Here is a 22,904-nt window from a genome sequence, read left to right on the forward strand (position 1 = left end):
TAGTAGCCCGCTACTCACCTTCCACCATCGCTCGGGTGTGGAGTCCTGATCGAAGCCACTATTCCTAATCGGTATGTCTCCTCTCCTCTCAATTTTTTCTTCGTATTTTGTTTCTACTTCGTGGTTTACGTATCCGGGGGAGTCGTTCCTGTTGTTTTTTGTTGTTACCGTATCCGTTTCGGGACTCCTTGTACATGCAAGAGAAAACAGTTTTTTTTTAATTTTATTTTTATTTCTTGTGATATTTGATGAAGATTATAAATATGGACTCAAATGCATGAAGAATAATTAACTTGTGATTGATATATGATATATGATATTATAATTATATGATGTATGATATATGATATATGATATTATAATTATGACAAAGTGATTGATATATGATACCATTATGTCAACTTCAGCTCTGTTTGATCAATTTTTGTTAATGATTGTTCTTTAAAGAAAAAAAAAAATGTTCCTCCGTGGCTTTACCTTTTACATTATGTCTGTTTTACAATTGCCTTTTGCTAGAACAGTGTTATGGAATGGTACAGGTTTGTTACATATTACAGATTTGTTACATATATTTTATATCATATTACAGGTTTGTTACATATATAAGCTTATTTATGTAAGCTGTTTCTCTGAATGCCTTTCAATTTTCATGACTTTAGAGAAAGTAGCATCTAGCTTTCTAGCTGGTTCCATGATCACGATTGGGCACTTCAAATCTCTTATGCTTAATTCGTTTGTTCTGTAGTTTGGTGGAGTGAACTGTATGCTCGGTGAATTGACTGAACTTAGTTTCATACTGCCAATATTTTTTGTTGCTGATATTACCCGTTTGATATCCTGGAGTTCCTTACAGGAGTGTTGGCATGGAAGCTTTTGTATTCTCTTCTCGGCCTTTTTGAAAACTGATTCAATTTTCTGATTCATATATGCTTCTACATTTTCTATCAGTATCTGTGGAGTTTCTTCATTTGAAAATTTGGAAAGTAAATCCAAGTGTGGATTGTTTCTCCTCGGAGGCTTGGCAATGTTTCTTGGTGACCGCAAGGTCTTCTCATGAGCTGCAACCTGGTTCTGCTTATTGTAGGGATCATAGCTTCGGATACTATTTTGTGCAGCTGAATTTAGAGGTTCCAAACCCATAATCTTTGCAACACATTTCTATTTTAACCTTTAAAATGTGAAATACACCTGGCATATATGTAAAAATTGAAGTTTAGGTGTTATATATGTAAATACATAGGAATTGACTGGTATGTATGTAAATCTTGGTAAAAAATTAAAATTTAGTTGTTACATATGTAAATACATAGGAGTTGTGGTATTTATGTAATTATTTATTTGAAGATTGCAGTTCTGGTGAAATTGTGAACTAATAATTGTGTAATTAGCTTCTTTTTTAGCTAAGAATTATGTAGTATAGCATAGATTCTTTTTTATATCAATAAGGCTGTAAGATCTTTAATGCAATACACAATAAGGCTGCAGGGTCTCTGTTTAGTTTTAATACAATGTTTATAAAACTTCAATATTATGTGAATTTGATGTACATTAGTCAGGAATAACAGCTGCTATATGCACATTTTATTGAGATGAGGAGTCATGAATCTGAATAGTACTGATCACTGCCATCTTCCCCTTTCCAGCCATGTTTTTCCTCATGGCTGCACTGTGCTGATTATAGTTTCATTCCAAGATATGTTGTTTACTTCTGATTGAAGTCTTGCTTATGTGTTACTGTGATTTAAATATGGTTGGAATTGTTGCTCATCTTCACCTAATATTCATATGTGTAACTGCTTGCTTTGTATCTTTGCCCATAATCGACATTTACCAACAAATTTTGCAATGAAATAATGATTTTATGTAATTATCTGTTATTGAAAAACTTGAGTAGCAAAGTTTGATTCCCGCTGAATGTGCACCGTTGGCTCGCACTTAAAAAATTTATGGAATGGATGTAGATGCTCCTATATTACTGGTAATAAAAGTACATTTTTGAAATATATAAAATGCTTGTTTATATTTTACATATTTAGCTTGTAAAGTGAATTTCTGCTTCTGATATATAATATATAAGATTGTCATTGTTCTGTTCTAAACAGTTTAACTAAACACGGGCAGAATGATCATTTTTCAGAAACAACCGTCTCACAGCTGTTTTCACACAGCTGTAACAAACAACCAGTCAGTTTCCCCACAGCAGTTTTCCTACAACAGCTTCCTGGGACATTGCAGCTGCGTCAAACAGACCCTAAAAAGTTAAATACATCTCTTATCCATATGTAAGATAACTAAAGTTGTTAGATATGTGAATATGTAAATATGTAGAAATTATGTGCTAGATGTATATATATATATATCTATTATATATATATATATATATATATAGACACACACACACACACCACATTTGATGTTGTTGTAAGAAAGTTCCCTTCTCATTTGCCTGCAAAACTTAGCGCATGTATTTCTCTTCTTACCTTGATCTATGTTTGGCTGCTGCTTGTTTGCAGATTCTGAAATTGCTATTGTAATTGCTATGATTATTCCTTCAAAGAGAGCACCACAAAGAAGTTTTAGATTGTCTCAGTGCAGATCAAGATTTGAATAGCTTTGATTTCGATTGTAATTGCTATGATATTTCCTTCTTATAAGGATGGTTACATATCTAATACTATTGTTATGATAGTTGATGCTTTTTGCACTTATGTATGTTTTTGTAAGAAATTAAAGATAAGAGGTTAGATATATAAATACATATAAATTGAGTGGTATGTATGTAAGTGTTCGAAAACTTAAAAAGGAATTTTCTTATGTGAAAACAGATACGACTAAGGATAAGGCGCAATATAAACAATTCATTATGCTGATGATTCTAATGAAAATCAATCGAGTAATGAGATTAATAGGAATTTTTAAATTTAAAAATTCAAATATTGATGACTTGTTATATTCTTGTTTAAGTGGTGGGTATGGGAGAGACAAACTTATATTTAATTTAGTTTAATTGTTTTGTTTTAATATAACTATTTTAATTTAATATATTTGCTTACTTTGATAATTTAATGTTTAAATAACTCATCTTATTTCTTAGTTTGATGTTAGGATATTAACGTGTTACTTCTAAATTTATGTAATTTTTTATTTTTTTACTTAGAATGTTGTTATGTTATTTTATAATGTTTTAATAAGTTAGAATATTTACATATTATTTCTTACTTCACATTTGATAGTTTATATAATATTTATCACTTCACTCAATGTTGTAAATTTGAGGCTTATGCCTGGCCTCATAAACGAAAGAAGCCTCAGTACTTAATTGAGCAATTTCAAAGCTGGCGAGAGCAAGTTAAATATGTGGATTTATTGTGTTGACCCCATATAATGGATGGTGCTAATGATGATGCTGATGATGGTGAATCAACAATATAGTATCTTCTTCTAATGCAGTGTCTGCAGCTCATATAAAAATTTTTTCACATCTAGATGCATACTACTCAAGTTCTGCTTATATGATTTTTAAGAAAGGATGATCCATTATGATTTACATGTTGAATACAAAAATGATTTGAGATTTTATTACCTAATAAGTACTTCTGCAGGACTGAAAAGGAGCTCCATAAGCGCCAAGACACTTTCAAATTTGAGATCGAAAGTGAAGCAAATGGCGTCCGAAATTTGCTACTAGGTAGTATCATCATTCTTCATTGCTGTCATTTTGTATAATTTTTAAATTTTCTTTTCCTGGTTTTTTAAAATAGGTTTTTCCATCTAAAATAGGGGCATTTACCTCCATACCACATAATTCTTATGTATTTACATATCTCACACTTAAACTTTCATATTTATACACCTAACACTCACATCTTTAATATCACATAAAAAATAGCACTATTAGCACTTTTGAAATTGAAATTTTATTTCATGCATGTTTAAAGCACCAAAGTCTTTTCTACGTAAATATGAAAGTTGGGTGTGATTTTTGTAAATACATGAGAATTGTTGCTGCATGTGTAAATTTCCCTTGTAATTAATGTTATCGAGTCAAAAACTCATATAAGGCTCCAGATTTTAACTGCCCTCAGATGTGATTAATTGTCTCATCAGGGAAGAGTTACTTGGACAAAGTAAAAAATCTGATGAGATAAACAGAACTACAGGGTTGGATAATCATGGTATTGTTGTTCTGCAACGGCAAATTATGAAAGGTATATTTAGGGAATTTAAGTTTCATTTGTGTGTTTCTGTGTTTGATATTTATTTATATTTTTATTGATAAATAGAGCAAGACGAGGGCCTCGAAAAGCTGGAGGAAACAGTATTGAGCACAAAGCATATTGCATTGGCCGTTAATGAAGAGCTGGATTTACAAACTAGATTAATTGTATGCACAACATTTTATAGATTTTTATACTCTTATTATTGCTGTATTTTTATTTCTCGCATCATATTTTAAATTATTTTTAGCAAGCTTTACAGACATACCACTTAATTCCTATGTATTTATATCTAACAATTATACTTCACAACTTTCACAAATATGCCTCCTAACTTTTGCATGAAAAGGTGAATTTCACTTTTTTAATGTTAATAGTGGTATTTTTTATGTGATATGAAATATTTCGGCGGTGTAAATGTAAAAGGTAAAATTTAGGTGTTTGATATGCAAATCCGTAGGGATTGGCTGTTATGTATGTAAATGCCCCTTATTTTTAATGTTTTTTCTTTTCAGGACAACTTGGACGAACATGTGGATATTACAGACTCTCGGCTTCAGGTAACATCATTCTAGTAAGCTATGATTTTATATTTGAAAGATGAGTGAACCAGTTTATAAAATTTATGATTGAATTTTGGTTCGATGTTGTATGGTCTGGAAGTTTTAGTAAATTTCGCTATTATCCAAATATACAGGTGTTTGGTTTTTGAGTTTGAACCAGATTCAATAGTAGAACCTGTGTATTTGCATGTTGATTTTTCAACTAGTGTGTGAAATTCCTAGATTTTTTTTTAGAGTAAATTGTCAAGTTAGTCCCCAGACTATTATGAGGCCATTTTAGTCCAAGATTTATAGAAATGCTAAATTATTCCCTTACTCTTTTTATGGGGTTAAAATACTTATTAGTTGGGATTATTTTAACCCATATTAAAAGTGTCCAGTGACTAAATTGCACTTTTATAAACTTCAGGATTAAAATGATCCCCCACAATCAGATGACCATTTTGTTACTTACTCTAATCTTATATGCAACATGATATCAATATCTAAATTCAATACATAAATAAATCTTTTAAATTCACCAGCATATGAATGGTTGAAACAAATCAACCAATTTATCAAAATGGGGAAAATCATGTCATATTATTAAGGTTGAAGATGACAGTAATGCAGTAATTCCCGAAATTTCTAACAAACGAAATCAAAAGGCAACCATTAAGGTTTTAAATCTTAATATATCATGATCATCATCATTATCACAACCATTTGGAGTTTTCTTTATGAGTCTCATTTTACATTTATCATTACATTGATGCATGAGGTGTGAATAGCAGATTACTAGGTGTTAACCTTTCTTTAGATGGTTGATACAGTTGCCTAAGTAATTTAGTCGAATGTGCCAAACCTTGCGATGATTGTGTCATATTTGGGGCCATTTTATGGTCATTTTTTTGTAGGTTTTTGTTAACTTTAGAGTGGCCATGTCTTGGCATTGAAAGGTGACAAGATTTAGGTGGCTAGGTAATGATTTCGGTAAAATTTACTCTTTAGAAATTATAATAATAATAATAGCATCATAATTTAGGGCTCGTTTGGCCGCACGACTTGCCTCCTTTCCTTTTCGGAAAACGTCAGAAGAATGCTGGAGGTCGTTTGGCCAACAAGCTTCAGTAGAAGCGCGTCTACTGGAACGGCGAAATTCGTCTTTTTCAGATCATGAGGAGGTCCCTCCGTTTCAGTGTTCTGGATCGTGTCCTTTTGTTTCGGTGTTCTGCCGAAGCCTTTATTCAAACATACATGGTGTTTAGCGACCGGAGCATTTTAATGGCGTTATTCTACCCATAGCATTTAAACCAAATTTTTTCAACTGCAACGCTGGCTCAAACGAGGCATTATTACATTTTCAGGTAATTAGCAGATAAGATAATTAAGAAGTTCTTGATTAAATTTGATGCTATATAAGATTCAAAACATTATATTATGACTTGATTAGTTATATCACAAAACCATACAATTTGAAAATACACGAGGTGTGCTAGAAAAATACAGAATTATAACTTATAAGGATTTGAAGAATAATTCGATGTCTAATGCTTGAATGAGAAAAGAGGTGGCTCTTAATAATTTAAAGGAATTTCTTCAATAAAGTTGAAGAATCCAGGGCAAGTTCACATAGTAACACTTAATGTTGGTGCACATCTGTCAAACAAGAAAATAATTTTGGAGCAAAAAAAAAGATGTTTATGGAATGTTCTCCAATATTAAAATGGTGTTTATTCGAGGGCTGTCACCCAAACAAACGTGATCTAAGCACTCTAAGGTGTTTCAGGTGGCACTTCGTCATAAGTGTGTCGGGTCCTTTGATGCGATCTTGTTGCTAGGCATGAATATGTGATTTGTTCATTGCAATTTTTTAACATTTTGAAAATATTAGATTTATCATGAACATTCTTGAGAGCAAATTCAGCCATGAAAACATAGGATTTTCACCCTGGTTTCTTGTTTGGAGGATTTACATCCATGCCGCTCGATTCCTATGTATTTACATATCTAACACCTAAACTTAAATTTTTACATACATGCCACCTTATCTATGCATGAAAAGGTGTAATTCACTTTTTAATAGTTAAAGTGGTGGTATTTTAGATGTGAGATGAAAGATAAAATACATAAGACTTGGCATGTATGCAAATTTTCCTTTTTATTTTTGATGCCAGATGTAGATTCCTGTCTGTGGCTGTATTTGATGATTGCCATTCTGCTTCATTAATATGAGGATAGGATGAACGAGAAGAGCTGTGGTGATTTAATTAACAGAGATGATGTGATAAATTAAGGAGGAGAAATACATGTATTGAATCACCTAGGATATTGATTTATTACAATTACCTTAATGGAATCCACTTATAGGATTTTACTAATTTAATTTGTTTGGATGAGATATCACTGAGTTTCCCTTGAGAACTGGCATAAGTGCGATATCCTTTATAGAATATTTTTAGTTGAAACAACAAATAATATTTTTTATGAACTGTAGCTTAGTTCATTTGTATACTTTTGCTTAGTCATTTAATTAAGCAAGAGTGATAACAAACATGATTTAAAGGTTAATTATGTGTCGCTACATGGCGTGTAAATCTTCGATAATATGATTTAAACAATGCTGGAATTTTTTTGTGTACGACCCTGATTTGGTTTATGCAATTCATTTTAATATTTACCAATTATAGGATATTGTCCTTTAATATTTTATGTTCTTAAGGTTTTGCCCACATAAAATGTAGGAGTTATGTTACCTCGCCGTTGTTCTCTTGTTATTAGCTTGAACAATAACCTACCTATTTGTTAAAATTGCGTGTTTGTTAATTTTTTTTATTATACCAATTTACATGTCCTAAATATATTTGACATGATGATGCAGTCATAAGTTTAGATAACAATTTGTTGCAGGATAATTAAGGATTAGAATTCTTGATGCAAATTTATTGTTGTAATGTGTAATCCTGAGAATTTATTATTCACTAATAAGAAACCATTAAATAAGTTGGCAAATTACTTTTTTTTTAAATGTAAAAAATAAACAAGAGATCTACAACCCAAGCGATATTATGATAATCAATTAAATGTAAAGGGCTTATCAAGAAATTTGAACGATACAAAATCCATGTGTAATTGTTATTTAATGACCACAAGTAATATAAGAGCAATAATAAGCCAAAAACAAGTAGTTACATTTATACCAACACTTGAAGAAATCACACGTTCAATTTGTACTCACAAAATTATAAACTAGAAGAGATTTTTTTTTTTTTTTTTTTTTTTCAATTTAAATAATAATTTACATGCCTAAAAACAACTATTTATTGACTCTTGGATATGATCTGCACAAAGAAATCACGACATAATATGAAATTTCAAAACAACATTTAATAATTAAAGAAATTTCGATCATAGTCATAGGAATAGATAGATAACCATCTTGAAAAATTGGTTCTTTCCCAGAAAGTAAAACATGGGAATACAGTCCATGTCAGCTTGATTGAACTTGAAGGTATCATAGAACCAAACCAACTTAATTTCATAATAGATTTATATAAACCAATCGAACATCTGAAAATAGAAAATACTCATCTTAATGCCATCCATCATCAACTACTGGAATTACAAAATAACATTGAATAAAATAATTAATGAAAACAAATGAACTTCTTTTGATGAATAAACACATAAATTTTTTTTTCGTCATGTGATCGGGATCCAAGTAATCATCTTCATTCCACATCCAATGCTTCAAACTCTTTACCTTTTATCTCCCTAAATATAAGTTTAACAAGAAAGGGCATTTACATACCTACCGCCCAACTCTTATATATTTTTATCTATAGCACCTAAATTTTGCATTTTACATTTATACGTCCAAATCTTTTCATATCACATCAGAAGTATCATTATTTTAAAAGTTTAGGTATAGATATGTAAATACATAATATTTGAGTGGTATGTCTATATATCATTTTTTTTTTTTTTTTTTTTTTTTTTTTTTTTTTTTTTTTTTTGCGATTTCTATTATTTATAATAGCAGGCCTTCTCTTTTCACTTTTCACCCTTTAAATTTTATGTTGTACACATGCAGCGTGTGCAAAAGAGGTTGGCCATCCTTAACAAGCGTACGAAAGGAGGCTGCTCGTGCATCTGCTTGCTCTTGTCTGTCGTCGTCATCGTCATGTTGGCTGTTGTTGCTTGGCTTCTTTTCACTCACTTGTAAAAACCATTTTCTTACACAATTCTCCTCTGGTTTGCTCTTTTCTCAGTGTGGAATCTTATTTCAAAAGCAGGCACTGTGTTTTCCTTGATTGTATCTGCAAAGATTTGGTTTTTATACGTTGAAAGTGTGGTAATTCTGTAAATGTGTTTTAAGTGAAAAAAAAAAAAAAAAAACCTATGATATATGTTTGTGAGCAGGATGTTTTCTGTGAACTTTTTCACTATATACTTGTTTGTCTGTCAAATGTTTGCCTTTTTATTTGGGTACATATCACTCAATTATTATGAGTTTACATATCTAACTCCTCCAAAATTTTTCATTTTACATTTATACCATCCAGATCTTTTGCATCACATAAAAAAAGACCACTTTTTTAATTTTTAAGGAGTGAAATACACCTTTTATTGCGCGGGTAAGATGGTATGTATGTAAATTCATAAGAATGGATTGTTATGTATGTAATGCCTTTTCTGTACACTGTTCCAGTTCACTGAATTCACATTTTACAGGGCAAGTTCAGAATTTTTTTTTTTTTCTTTATGAATCCAGATTTGCAAATCTGCGTTCTTTTGATTTGTGAAACAAGGGTGGGATTGTGTGATGTCAACGGAGAAAATTTTGATCAGGATTTTCTGACTCAAAACGGATTGAGTTTTTTTATCATTATATTTCTTTTGAGATTAGTATTAATATATACTCAAAAGTAAATTCGATGATTATGAAAAATAGGAAGATTTACATGCATACCATACAATTCCCATGTATTTACATATCTAATACTTGAATTTCAATTTTTACATATATGCCATCTTATCTATATGCATGAAATGGTGTTGTTGTGATATGAAAGATTTGGGTGTTATAAATGTAAAAAAAAAATTCATATATATGTAGACCTTTTTACATATATAAGACCTTACTTTTTACCTTTATGGCACCCAAATTTTGGCATGGCACATAAAAAAAATTAAGTTTGAAATAAAAGTTAAATAATTTAATTTGAACAAACACCAACTAAACCAAAAAAATTAAAAAACACATTATCATTTCCAATACAGGATAATAATTTAATCAACATCCAACAATTCGTAATGTATTGTCAATTGTTTCTTGCAATATATAATTTGGCCGTTAAATTTAAATTTCTAATAAAATAAATTTTGACTTGGAACTTGTTTGATAGATTCACACACATACCAATCAATTCCTATGTATTTACACCACCTAAAATTCAATTTTTTGGGCATTTTCGTACATAATACTCCGATGTATTTGCAAATCTGACACCTAAACTTTACTTTTTCTTACATTTATACCGCCCAAGTCTTTCATATCACATCAAAAATATATCACTATTTTAAATTTAAAAGCATGAAATACATCTTTTGATAAAGTGACATATATATAAATTGAAGTTTAGTTGAAACACAACAATTCCACTCACTAATGGTATAACCACGAACCTAAAAGAAGAGAGTTTATTATTATACAAACAATGAGTAGCTAGAATTACAAAAAAAAAGCCAACACCAACAATTATACACATAATGTTACCAAATTAACAGTGATTAACATTATGAATAACATATAAAATATAAAACATTATAAAATACCTAAGCGTGCTCCATTCCTCTAAAGCCCCTTCCCTGCAAAAAAACAAGCTTTCTTTCCACAGTCAAACCGGGGGCACACAAGACAACTTCTGTAATACAATACCTCTCATCTCATCCTATCAGCATTCAAGAAATGGTTGCTAGGATTAACAAAACCATTTTGGGTGCATGACTCCGCTAATTCCTTCAAGAACAGCACGACGTCCTCTGAGGAGTTGAGAAGATACCTCGCGCTCGACCGCTTCCTTCCAACGGCGCAGGAGAAGTAGTTGTCGCCCTTGAGATCGAGCACGGAGAATCCTTCGTGCCAGGAGGAGGCGTCTTGGGCCGATTTCGAGGGGTTTAGTTTGTTATTATTGTGGTTGTGGTTGGATGATGATGATGATAGTGATGGCGATGATGAAGAAGATGAGGACGAAGCCTTCCTTTCTAATGAAAAGGAGCCCTTCTGGTTCCTTCCATGAGAGACTCTCATGGTGTTTTTGATGTTGGAAGGCTTCCCTGTGTTCCTCTTCTCGGCAGATGATTTGAAAATTTCTGCTGTTTTTGATCTGGAGCAGGCTAAGGGTTCGGATGGGAGCTCCGGCTCGAAGAATGTGTAGATATCTTCGTCCTGAAAGAATTATTTAAGCAGCAGAGAGATATAATATTAATGATATGTAGGAAATGGTTCTCTAAGATGATAATGATTAAAAAATCTGGCGCAAAAATTGTTTCCAATCATTCTGTAATCTTCATTCCAAAACAAGAAAGATGACAGATGGACAGAGAGATATTTGAATCATAGATTAAAGAAAGTGCTAATGACAACAAATAGCAAAATTTTTGTAGAAGCATTTACATACATACACCAATTCTTATGTATTTACAACCTTTCTTTTTTCTTTTATACCACCCAAGGCTTTAATATAAAAAATGCCACCTTTTTTGTATTTGAAGGTGCAAAATAAAAACATTTAAACCAAACAGAAACCTCAAGGGTCTATAATTAGTAATTTTAGAGAATGCGATGCTAAGGCTAGAATTATAAAGTGACACTTGCATGTAAGAAGTTTTTAAATAATTCAAATTTATTGCATAAGAATGAGAATAAATGAGAATATTTAGAGAAGTTAAAATAGAGAAATGTCTTATGAGCACTGTACAGTAAGAGAACAGCAAGTAATCTTAAAGATAAACTTTAATAAAATGCAATAAGGTGGGCTACAATGTTTGTATTATATGAGGATTGAGGAGTATTAAGACATTAATAGCCAACCTAAGATTTTTGAAAATGAGAATGTTAACTAATGTGTAAAAATACCAAAAAGAATGGATTAAAATATCAGTATACTACAGAGATGATGCAAATTAAAATCAATTGAAATTCAGAATTGTGAAAATAAACAACATGGATTTGGGCATGCACAATAAATGATATAAGATGCATCAATAAGATGGTAAATAAAATTAATACTGAATAAAGAAAAAGGAATTGACAAAATATGGTTAAACTTTGTGCAAAAATATATCAGTAAGGCAGGTTTGATACCATGCAACACTCAATCAAACAAAAAAGAAAATTAGGATTCATAAAGCTAAAATTGAATAATTAAGACAAAGCTAATGATGATTATGATATGACCAACCTTAAAGCTTGCTTTCTTTTCACCAAATTCATGATTTTCCCATTTACATACTAATTCTTATAGATTTGTTCTTAACAATCTACATCAAAAAACACAAGATAAAATGATTTTGAAAAACTAGCGAACAAATAAACAACATGAGAATACTAGAAGTTAGAGAAAATAAGTGTTAAGAAAAATCAACCTTTCCAAGAAAGCGACCGATGCATAAAACGTAATCTATCGGCACACTCATGTTCTTGCTGTGAACAATTTCTCCCAATATCCGATCGATTGCGGCACCCTGTATACATTAAAGATATTAAAACTTCAGTAAATTCAATAAAGATGTAATAGATGAAAACAATTATGATCCAAAATAAAGATTAGTCTTCAATGAACTTTTTTAATACAAGTCGCCAAGAATAGTCCTTGAAAAGCATAAGATAAATTATGAATAAATAAATCCAAATGAACCCATGATCACTAGTTAACATGCGGACTGCTAAAACTTGCTATATATTTATATTTATTCAACACATAGTATCAATAAATTAATAATTGTTCAATCGTTAGTATTTTGATATATTAAGTAGTGATCATGGGTTCAATCCCTCCCTCCAATACATTTTTATTTTAATCTCTAGTCAACTTGGAATCATCTTTGATATGATTGGAATCAATTGAGTTATAGTCCGAGCAAAATCTACTCAATAATTTTGAGTTGCAGCTAAGATGAACTCCTGAACTCGGCTAACTGATGATGATGAAGAGAAAAACAAATTAATTAGGTATAAAGGAAAGGTTAATTACCAAAAAGCACCAAGTTTTCTCTGAAATTGAACACATGGTTTACAACTATCGACTGACAACTGAAAAAACTAGAAATAAAAGAACCTCAGAAGTCAAATTCCTTTCCTACTATTTACATCCAAAAATAGATTATCATGAGTCGTCTCAGTTCTGTAACTGCAACTTTCTACATCAACATTGGTTTCAAACAGGTTGACCCACCTTTGTCACTCCCACGAAACGAACCTCAACTGACCTGCTACCTTGGACAACATCAAGAGCTGCATTAGAAATTGGGCCTGTCCACAGATGTTGTAGCATATCCCTTGCTTGGAGCCTTCCGAAATCAACATCTTCGTAAACAGCGAAAATGAAGCAAACAAGGTAGCATTAGCATTGAATGTGCAATATTATAGAACAAAATAAAGGAAATTTACATAAGTAGCATACAATTCTTATGTATTTAGCTGATACCGGAGTTAACCCAAACCACGATGCACGACATCATTTTATTCATGACTTAAAACAAGGTAACAATGAAGACTCAAAAGAAAGAAAGACAACACACAAAATAAAAGCTTAAAACAAAAGATTACAAATAAAAACTCGACAATAGAAAACATAACAAACTTAATGTAGAGGGAGTTTGAGTGGTAGTGCAAGGCAGACGGATACGGTGAAGGTCGGAGAGGTGTCTCGCTGATGTAGAAGGGATGGGCAACAAATCAACGAGGGCAGGGGCATCAAAACCGCAGTTGGAGGAAGCTTGGAAGGGCAGCGATAGTTGTGGCCTGCAGGGAAGCAGAAGGGAGTATTTGTTGGTTTGTTGTTGGAGCAACGCTGTCAACGACAGCCGTGGTTGTGGTATGTGGGGAAGGAACCAAGGGACAGCAAGGCTAGCAGGCTGATGGGAGGGCTGACGGTCAGCCAGGGGCAGGAGCTGGAAGGGCTCTTAGTAGGTGGTTAAAGAAGAAGCCAACGACTGGAATAGGTTCTGAGGGAAGAAGCAAGGCTGGCAGCAGTGGAAGGGATGCAGTGGCTGGACGGGAGAAAGAAGGTGGCTATGAAGGAGAAGTATATTAGAGTAACCTCCCACTGAATTTTCTTTTCAATATACATAAGCCTCTGCTGAAGATGGTAGAGCTCTGGCCGTATCTCATCCTGGTAGGCTCGGGCATAGATCTCCTTGGTGGCATGGTTAGGATTTGGGATCTGTGGACGGAAAGAAAAGAAAGAACAAAGAAAGAAAATAATGTGAAAGAAAGTATTTTTTTTATTGTGAGGATTGAGTAGGGGTGGATGCTAGAAATCCTAAGATGAAATTAGGATTGAACTAGCTCTATTACCAAATGATACCGGAGTTAACCCAAACCACTCTACACGACACAATTTTATTAATGACTTAAACAAGGTTACAATGAAAACTCAAAAGAAAGAAAGAGAACACATAAAACAAAAGCGTAAAACAAAGGATTAAAAATAAAGACTTGACAAAAGAAGACAACAAGTTTGATGCGACTGCGGTGAGGGCCGGAGAGGTGTCTCGCTCTTGTGGAAGGGATGTGAAACAAATTAACAAGGGTAGGGGCATCAATACACAGTTATAGGAAGCTTGGAAGGGCAGCAATTGTTGTGACCTGCAGGGAAGCTACAAGGAGAGTTCGTTAGTTTGTTGTTAGAGCGATGCTGTCAATGGACAGTGGTGATTGTAATCTGTAGGGAAGGAACCAGAGGGGGCAGTAAGGCTGGCGGGTTGTTGAGATGGCTGGCCAGGGGCAGGGAGGAGATGGAAGGGCTGTTTATAGGTGGTTAACGAGGAAGACAGCAGCTGACGGAGTACTGAGGAAAGGAGCAAGGCTGGCAGCAGTGGAAGGGGAGTTGCGTGGCTGGATAGGAACAGGAAGGTGGCTGACAGCAGTTGAAGAAGGGGTTGTAGGGGTTGGATTCTGAAATGATAGTAGGGAAATGGAAGTACGGTAAGATAAATGTCTCATTGGGGTTGCTACAGTCGTAGCACTGCTCGGACCTTGGAGACGATCGCCACCTCAAACGAGAGACAGCCCGAGCACTAGATTGACATTGGAAACAATACTCAAAGGGATAATATCAAGGCTAAAACCTGAATTCAGATATAAAAAATAAGACACCTAACTCTAAACGCATCATCCTCTATTTATATTGAGGTTAGGACTTTATTTAGGCAATACATAAAATAAGAAGGAAGAATCAAATCAGGTTTCAGATCGAGGAAAGGAAATAAAGTGAAGGAAAATCAGATTTGAGTAAGGGTAAATAAAGTAATCAAAATTCAGATTTTGGAAAGGACTTCAAAATATAAAAGGTTTTAAAATAAGAAAGAAGAATAAAATATAATTAGGATTTCAAATTTTAGGAAATGATTTAAAATAGGAAAGTTCTAGAAAAGAAAGAAAGGGAGGAAATGAAAAAGGAAAGAGAGGAGCGATAACCCCCCTCCCTTTGAGGACCGGCCGGTCCTCCATAGCCCCCGCTTCAATAACACTCTGGTATTTTATACCCATGTGTTAAAAGGTGTATTTCACTTTTTAAACGTAATACTAGTGCTATTTTTCATGTGAAATTAAAAAAAATTGAGTGTTATGTGTGTAAATATGAAGGTAAAGGTGTGAGATATGTAAATACATCAGAATTGTGTGCTATGTAAATGCCACATAAAATAAGTCATTGATTGCATAAGAACTACCTGCATACTTGTAGTTCCAGACTAGTGATGTCTCCCGATGTTCAAAATGAGACCTTGGTGTTCTTTCCGTGAAATACTCGAAAACATGCTGGTAAATCCAATGAAGTTGAGAGCAATAATCAATAAGCACCAAATGTTTATCAGGCACGCAATACAAATCATAGAGCTAAAATCACCTTTACACTGTCAACCCAATCCATATTTAGATGCTCTGGCATTGTTGTCATCCAATCTCCATCAGTAAGACGCAAAAACATTCCATTTTCTGCTGCCAACCACATGTTATACTCACCAAAATTCTGAGGAGAAAAAAAAAAAGTATAAGGGACGGAAAATATCTAATGAAACAGGAAAATGAAGTAATGAAAAATTTGTACATCATCCAGGACACTTCTGTCACTTCCACTAAGGACAATAATGGTAGTCTTCAGATCGTTGCACAATGTTGCCAATGGGCCTTTTAACTCCGGGTGCAACTTAAGCTCCATTTCTTTGATTTGATCTCCACCTCTCCTTCCAGAAGACTCAACCGGTTCTGTTAGAGTTGAATTAAAACCCTGCAGTTTTGAACATGTGCAAGACTCACTGAAAAAATGTTAATAACAAAATCATACACGAATAATAACTCAAACTAAGGCCTTCAAATTCAAATTGTTATAAAATGAAATATTGTAGCTGGGTCAGTTAAAATGTTGCCAATAAAGTCTTTACAAAAAAAAACCCACTCTATATTTACAAAAATTTTAGCAACTGTTTATCAATATTGCATGTGATCAATAGCACTAGGGATTTAGGTTATAAGTTCTAATATTAGGTTTAATCCCCTGAGAAACAGGATAAATAAGCATCTCTTTCTAGTACGTGTTTACACATTTATTTTTGGACAAATTGATTTGGCTTTTATAACATCTTACACTGTAGTAGTCAACTAACAAAGCTAAGAATTAAAATTAATTAATTAATAAACATTGCATTCAATTTTTTTAAAATAATGAAATCTAAACATGAAGTGTAAAATCAGACAATAACAGTATCAAAAGTCGATTCTTGGACAGCAAACATTGATTAATTGCTAATTCGGAAGGCAGTGCTGGTGGAACCTGTCTTGTTCTTAGCTGAGCTTCAGCAACAGTATCATTGAGTTCGCTACAGGGAAAAAAAAAACGGAATTAAGGTAAAAGAACTTTCATGAGCAGGGTTGTTCACATCAGGGAATCAGAGTTTTGACTGTGCTGTAGAAGATGAGAATATGAAGAATGAATACAAAAACAAGGCACAATGACAAAGCAAATCTTGAAAAATATAAAGCACACTCGAGGCACATGATTATTCTATTTGTGAGTATGAATCAACGCACATAAGCAGAAATAAAATTAAATCTATGCTAATAAAATGTGTTTAATAACTGTTAAGTAGCAGCATAGAATTCATTTTACAGTTTAAGATTTGTGGATGAAACATAGAAGCCAAAACTTAGGAGCACCTCAACCAACGACATAGTTAAGGGGAACTGACCAGAAGAAACAAGAATCTAACATACAAAAAAAATCGTGCAGTTGAGCCACGTGGAGAAACATTCAAGTGCCTAAATTTTATTACGGAAAAAACAAGATGGATCATGATCCTATTTTATTAGAGAGCAAAAAATGAGAGAAAATGATCTCCACATAATGTTCTAGGGCATCAAAACGCCTGTGAAAAAAAGTTTCTTTATCAATAAATACATGCTAATACAAATACGGAATCATTTACTCATTTGTAACAAGCGGTTAGCACAGATATTGAATGGGATGAAAAGGTATGTGATGTGTTCACACTTCACAGCATAAATAAGAAAGTTTGTGTTAAATAGGTTAATACATAGAATAATGTCGTATGTATGCATCCTTCCCTTGTAAAAATAGTCTACTTATATCATATTAGGCATCATTGATCATATTCGTACCTTACAAAAGTTTCTGCCCAGTCTTGGGTTGTATGAGTAGTTACATGGGCATAATTGTGCCTGTGGCGCTTTTCTCTCTCATCAGGAGGCATGTTCAATGCATAGACTATTGAATTAGCAACCTCTGTGATGTTCCATGGATTTACAAGTAAGGCACCAGCTCCCAGAGACTGTGCTGCTCCTGCAAACTATATAAGAAATTATATAACAGTGCAAATTGTTCCAGAAGAGCCCTGAAAAGCATGAAAATAAGAAGAAACCCAGAGGAGTTGAGGAACAATTCTGAAAATTTAAATGCAATGATTGTATGTGTGCAAGGGAATACACAAAACGTAGTAGAGAAACCCTAACGATTCCAGAAAGCTCAGAAACAAGTAGAAACATAGATGTTGCAGCTAGAAACTTATCAATTCATATCAATTACAACCATATACAAAAATTCCTGCTTCACTAAACTCTATACACGAGAATAGTTTAAATAAATAAATTGGGAAGTGTAACAAGAAAGTGATGACCTGACGACGCTGATAAAAGCAACAGAACAAAGACGGAAGGTGAGAAGGAAGTTTTTCTTTTTCTCTCCAGTGAGCATAAATGGAGGACTCATGCTCAAATTTAGAGAGGGAATTTGAGAGAGGAAGAAGGCTAGTGAAGAAAGAAGAAAATATTGCATCTTGCATGTCTTTGAATTAGTCAATATTTATTTATCAATGTCGCCATGGACATAAGTAGATTTCACACAATAATGTAAAATATCACGTTCTTTTTCTGGTGTTCTACACGAAGGTTATTCTTCTCATTCTTGTGATTGCCATTACTCTCGAGCATTCATTTTTTCCCAACATTTGGTAGCATAGCAAGATTACCCTTAAAGTAAGCACGAAATTTGTAAATAATGTGGCATATAAAGAGGGTGAAGTTAGAATCGATCAATTCGATGGAAAAAGCTATGGGTAGTGGAAGATGCAAATTGAGAACTGCTTGTACCATTAAAAGTCGCATCTCTCCCTTGGCGAAGAAGCTCACTACCATTAGCCCAGAAGACTAAGATCTCCTGGGCAGATAAGTGTTAGAGAGTAAAATGGATATCACCGACGAAAAAATATTGCCTTCGTTTTATTTCTCGAGTAAACCAAAGTGTGTAATGGAAACTTTACCATAGTAGTACAAGAAAGCAACAACAATAAATAAGGTGCATTTAATAAGAAATCTTTCAAATAGGATGGTTGAGGGTGCTTCCATAACAGTGCATACAATTAAGTTCAGTATAATTAAAAGTCAAGTGAGCTTAGTGGTGATCAACTTTGACAATAAAATATTAAGCTTATTCTCATCATTTCTAGAGAGCTGGTTTTGAAATGTGATAGTTGTCACTAGTTCATTTTAGTCTAAAAAGTTAAATCTAACTGATGCTTCTGACCTAAACTTGAGTGAGAACACCAAAAGACATGAATCAGAAGAAGGATCTTCATCACTTGCTCTAAAGATAGCAGGTATTATCCCTGCTACGTGGACCTCTTTTGCCCAGACAGATCCTTTGAAGGCATCTCCTACTGGCGATTTTACCCTATCATTGTTTGCACGCGCTGACATCAACAAACTCCTTGAGCTTCCCATCACGGATGAGTTCTTCAAACATGTTTCTAAGATGATGACACTCCTCCGTGTTGTGATCGTGGACCCGGATGTACTTACACTACCTCTTCGGATCCCTTAAGGTCGGGGCCGCCTTCAGTGGCATGGTCGATTTGAAGTAGTTATTGTTTTGGATGGTCTTGACTATTTCGGCCATCGACAAGTTGAGGGGTGCCCAACCTTACATTTCCTTGTAAACATGTGGTCACTCATAATATTGAGCCAACCGTTGACTAGAGCATTGCTTTCGGTCGTTTCTCCGCTGATATCGAGACCAATAGTTATTTTTTTTGGTGATTGGTTGAGGATTTATTGTCCTTCGCCCTTCGTGGCTCACTCCGTTATGTCCGCTTCTTTGAGGGGTGGTCGGATGATTCCGGCTTACCCTTTAGGGAGCCTTGGAGGTCTTCCTCGGCAAGTATGTGCTCGTTTGTCATCTCCAATACTTATGCAAAAATAAGATTAAACAAATTTAGGTCATACCTGAACCGCCTGCTTCGCACTCGCTTTGAAGTTATTTCGGCTATTTCATGCTTTAGATTTCTAACTTCTAGTATCTCGTTACGGAAGCTTGTGATGTAGTCCCGTGGACTCTTGCTCTCTCCCTGTTTAATGTCATGCAAGGTGTTAAAGTCTTTTATCTGTTTGTGCACGTTTGAGAAATGCAAAATGAAGAGTCTTTTAAATTAATAGTAATTTGGGATGGTTTTGGTTGGCTGACCGTTAAACTATCAAAGGGTCGATTCCTTCAATGTGGTTAAGAAGATGCGACATATTATAGGATCATTGATCTGGAGCAAACTGATTGACGACTCGAACCTGCGGGTGGCCAAATAGGCACTCACATTCACTCTTCCCATTGCATGTTCGCCTGCATAGACGCGACTGTGTCAATGTGTTGGGATTCACCCTGTCATTCTATCTGCTGGTTGCTGACCTGGTTGTGTAGGATTGGCGAGTTCCCTTGTGGGGGCCTTTGGGGACGAACCCCCTGAGATTGAAAATTCAAACGAGACGCTTAGTTGTTTTTATAGGAAATTGCTGCTCAAAGAACTTTGAATTGCTTCGTCATGAGATTCATTTGGGCTTGTAAGCCCTGGACTTGCGCATGGAAGTCTTGTTGCGTAGCGCCTATGTTGGGTTCCATGCATGTTATATCTCTCTGGAAAGTTTTTGTGTAGTTGGCTCCGCTTCTCCTCTGAGGCATGTCCACACACACGACACCATCTTTCAGGATGTTGGATCACAAATTGCAATTTTGTGAGCATGCTTCAAGAGTTAGAGCTGAGTGAAGGAGAAAAAGAGAGTAGAGTTGGTCAACAATTTACAGTCGAGAGAATCGAGGGAGAGACCCCTTTATTCTTATTTTTGTCACCTATTTATTTGAGTGTATTTTGTATATTTACAGCGAGAAGAGAACAATTATGGAAACCGTTCTTGATATGATTTATTCTTTAATTAATTATATAGATTTTACATCATATTGGTATTATAATTTGATAACATAGTGGTAATCGGCGGATCGACTTGTCTGAATACGGCTGATTAAGGCGGTCGGTCGACTGACGACAGTGTCTTCTAACATGTGTGTTGGTTGGTCGAGGCGTCAGTCATATGACGGTCTGGCTCGCCTCGAGTCGCGATCAACCAACTGTGGTCGGGTGAGCCATGGCCCACTTACCCTTCAAGTCGAGTCTTAGAGGACTTGTGTCTCGCGTGTCTGGTAGGTTCATCACATTGGCCGAATCTCTCTATCTCACAATGACTTGGGCGGATCTTGTTACTCTCTATGCGAGGTATCTGATGAGACTCACTGCTGAGATGATTCACACTTCACTTTAGGCAGACTCTTCGCTACCGAGCGAACGAACTCATGTTATAGCGCCAAACTTCCTCGGACAACACGGGAAATCATTGGCTTTGACACAATTGAGACATGCGAACTTCTTGTATCAGGCGAATGAACTCCCTGCATCATCAGACGAACTAATTAACAGGAACAAAACCATGGAATGAGCTCAAGCAACCATGCGTCATTATAAATAAGGAATGAACTGAGAAATAACTTTGAATGTTCTTGCTCATTTGAATTGTATGAGCCTATTGGCAAGACTGGCAATGGCTTACTCGTCTAAACCGTTCTTTCATCTTTACATAATCCTTTTCTTTGTTCCCATGAAAACATACACTGTTACCTGTCAACAGGTCAGGAATTACATGTCTTCATAAAAGGATTGTGCAATAAAGATTGAACATTAGAAGAACAAACGAATTTAGAAGCAAACAAAAAATTCCAATTTATGCATTTTAAAATCCACATCAACATACTATCTATGCAATAAAGATTGAGATTTTAAACATAAATTGATTCTTACAAACAACATCAACATAAATTCTCTCAGAAAAGTTTGCCTGTGTTGAACACTTACATACATACCGCTCAATTCATATGTATTTATATATATAACACAAAAACTTTAATTTCTTACAAATACAGACGTATCACTCAATTCAACTGGTTTTACATATTTAACACCTAAACTTTCATTCTTTACATATATGACATATAGCGTTTTTCCTCGCATGAAAAGATGTATTCACTTTTTAAAAGCACATAAACCTGCAGAAACATGAACAGGGACAATTACGCCTTCAATATTCAATTACCCATGCATTTAAACAAGTCAAGGACTTTGAAATTAGATCTTCATTTGCCATCAATATACAGAACATTGAAGAGCTTTAGAAATCAAACAACATCCAAAATCATGTTTGCCCAAAATGAATGCCTTGTATGATTAATTATACATTCAACAATTTTAATATGTATAAAGAACTATATGAATATTAACTTTCCCAGCAGGCATCTAACTGCCCTCATGCACACATTTGGTCTTGTCTATTTGAAATGTTTTGAGCCTTCGTTGTTAGGTCTTTTGTCAGAGGTCTATAGGAGAGGGATGACTAGATGTATGTCTCTGGCGGACTTGAAGTGTTAGTTGGGAAGAACTATAAGTCTCAAGTGATTTGCATGTAAAGTCTGCTTTTAAATCTCATTTCACTTTAACTTGGAAAATGGAGATAATATGGAGCACCATAAAAAATGTCAAGGAAGCAAAGACTACAACCAAAAATGCACACTTATCCCCAAAAAAAAATGGATGCAGGGTGGTAGTTTAGTAACTTAAAATCTCAAAAAAAAAAATTCATAACAAGATTATTAGATATGTAACCATCCTTATAAAAAGGAATAATCATAGCAATTACAATAAAAATCAAAGCTTTTAAAATCTTAATCTGCACTTAGACAGCTTCAAACTTCTTTGTGGTGCTCTCTTTTAAGGACTCTAATGCACAAATCTCCAAGTTGTTGCAGACATTGCTGAATTAATGTTGAGGATGAGCATCCACCATAAGCTGCCTCATGTTGTTTGAAGTCATCCATAATTTTTCATCTTACATATGCATAAAAGATGTATTTAACTTTTTAAAAATAAAAATATTGATACATTTTAAGGTATAAATGTAAAAATAAATTTTAGTCATTATATCTACAAATACATAAAAATAAGGCTATATGTATGGAAACATTCACCGTCCAACATC

The 22,904-nt window shown here is 34.1% G+C and overlaps 2 protein-coding genes across 4 annotated transcripts; one reads left to right on the forward strand and one right to left on the reverse strand.

Moving 5' to 3' along the window:
* Positions 1–1,783: 1,783 nt before the first annotated feature.
* On the forward strand, positions 1,784–9,132 carry LOC110024379 (syntaxin-52-like). Of its 3 annotated transcripts, none has more exons than XM_020724303.1 (7): positions 1,784–1,978; positions 2,138–2,282; positions 3,603–3,688; positions 4,086–4,208; positions 4,284–4,384; positions 4,733–4,791; positions 8,853–9,132. In XM_020724303.1, exons 1-7 carry the CDS (start codon positions 1,915–1,917, stop codon positions 9,070–9,072), a joined length of 798 nt encoding a protein of 265 aa, XP_020579962.1. In that variant the 5' UTR covers positions 1,784–1,914; the 3' UTR covers positions 9,073–9,132. The 3 variants fall into 3 exon arrangements, with proteins under 3 accessions (XP_020579962.1, XP_020579965.1, XP_020579964.1); XM_020724306.1 differs by having other exon boundaries at positions 1,790–1,978; positions 4,733–4,777; positions 8,853–9,075; XM_020724305.1 differs by having other exon boundaries at positions 1,947–1,978; positions 2,103–2,282.
* Positions 9,133–10,510: 1,378 nt separating this feature from the next.
* LOC110024377 (alpha,alpha-trehalose-phosphate synthase [UDP-forming] 1-like) lies at positions 10,511–21,461 on the reverse strand. Its single transcript, XM_020724302.1, has 9 exons — positions 21,426–21,461; positions 17,664–17,851; positions 16,747–16,864; positions 16,096–16,275; positions 15,895–16,017; positions 15,719–15,806; positions 13,219–13,349; positions 12,410–12,508; positions 10,511–11,210 (listed from the first exon to the last, which is right to left on the reverse strand). Exons 1-9 carry the CDS (start codon positions 21,444–21,446, stop codon positions 10,704–10,706), a joined length of 1,455 nt encoding a protein of 484 aa, XP_020579961.1. The 5' UTR covers positions 21,447–21,461; the 3' UTR covers positions 10,511–10,703.
* Positions 21,462–22,904: the final 1,443 nt, after the last annotated feature.

Source organism: Phalaenopsis equestris, unplaced genomic scaffold (genome assembly GCF_001263595.1).
Source record: "Phalaenopsis equestris unplaced genomic scaffold, ASM126359v1 Scaffold000255, whole genome shotgun sequence".
Taxonomy (NCBI): domain Eukaryota; kingdom Viridiplantae; phylum Streptophyta; class Magnoliopsida; order Asparagales; family Orchidaceae; genus Phalaenopsis; species Phalaenopsis equestris.

What these genes read in the sequence shown, in the direction of transcription:
- LOC110024379 (XM_020724303.1), top strand. Translation starts at nt 1,915, where the DNA reads ATGTGCACCGTTGGCTCGCACTTAAAAAATTTATGGAATGGATGTAGA. An exon ending in AATACATCTCTTATCCATAT is followed by an intron (nt 2,283 to 3,602) that starts GTAAGATAACTA and finishes GTACTTCTGCAG; the next exon opens with GACTGAAAAGGAGCTCCATA. An exon ending in ATTTACAAACTAGATTAATT is followed by an intron (nt 4,385 to 4,732) that starts GTATGCACAACA and finishes TTTTCTTTTCAG; the next exon opens with GACAACTTGGACGAACATGT.
- LOC110024377 (XM_020724302.1), bottom strand. Translation starts at nt 21,446, where the DNA reads ATGAAAGAACGGTTTAGACGA. An exon ending in TGAAAGAACGGTTTAGACGA is followed by an intron (nt 17,852 to 21,425) that starts GTAAGCCATTGC and finishes TTTCTTATATAG; the next exon opens with TTTGCAGGAGCAGCACAGTC. An exon ending in TCGGTCGCTTTCTTGGAAAG is followed by an intron (nt 11,211 to 12,409) that starts GTTGATTTTTCT and finishes TAATTCTTTCAG; the next exon opens with GACGAAGATATCTACACATT.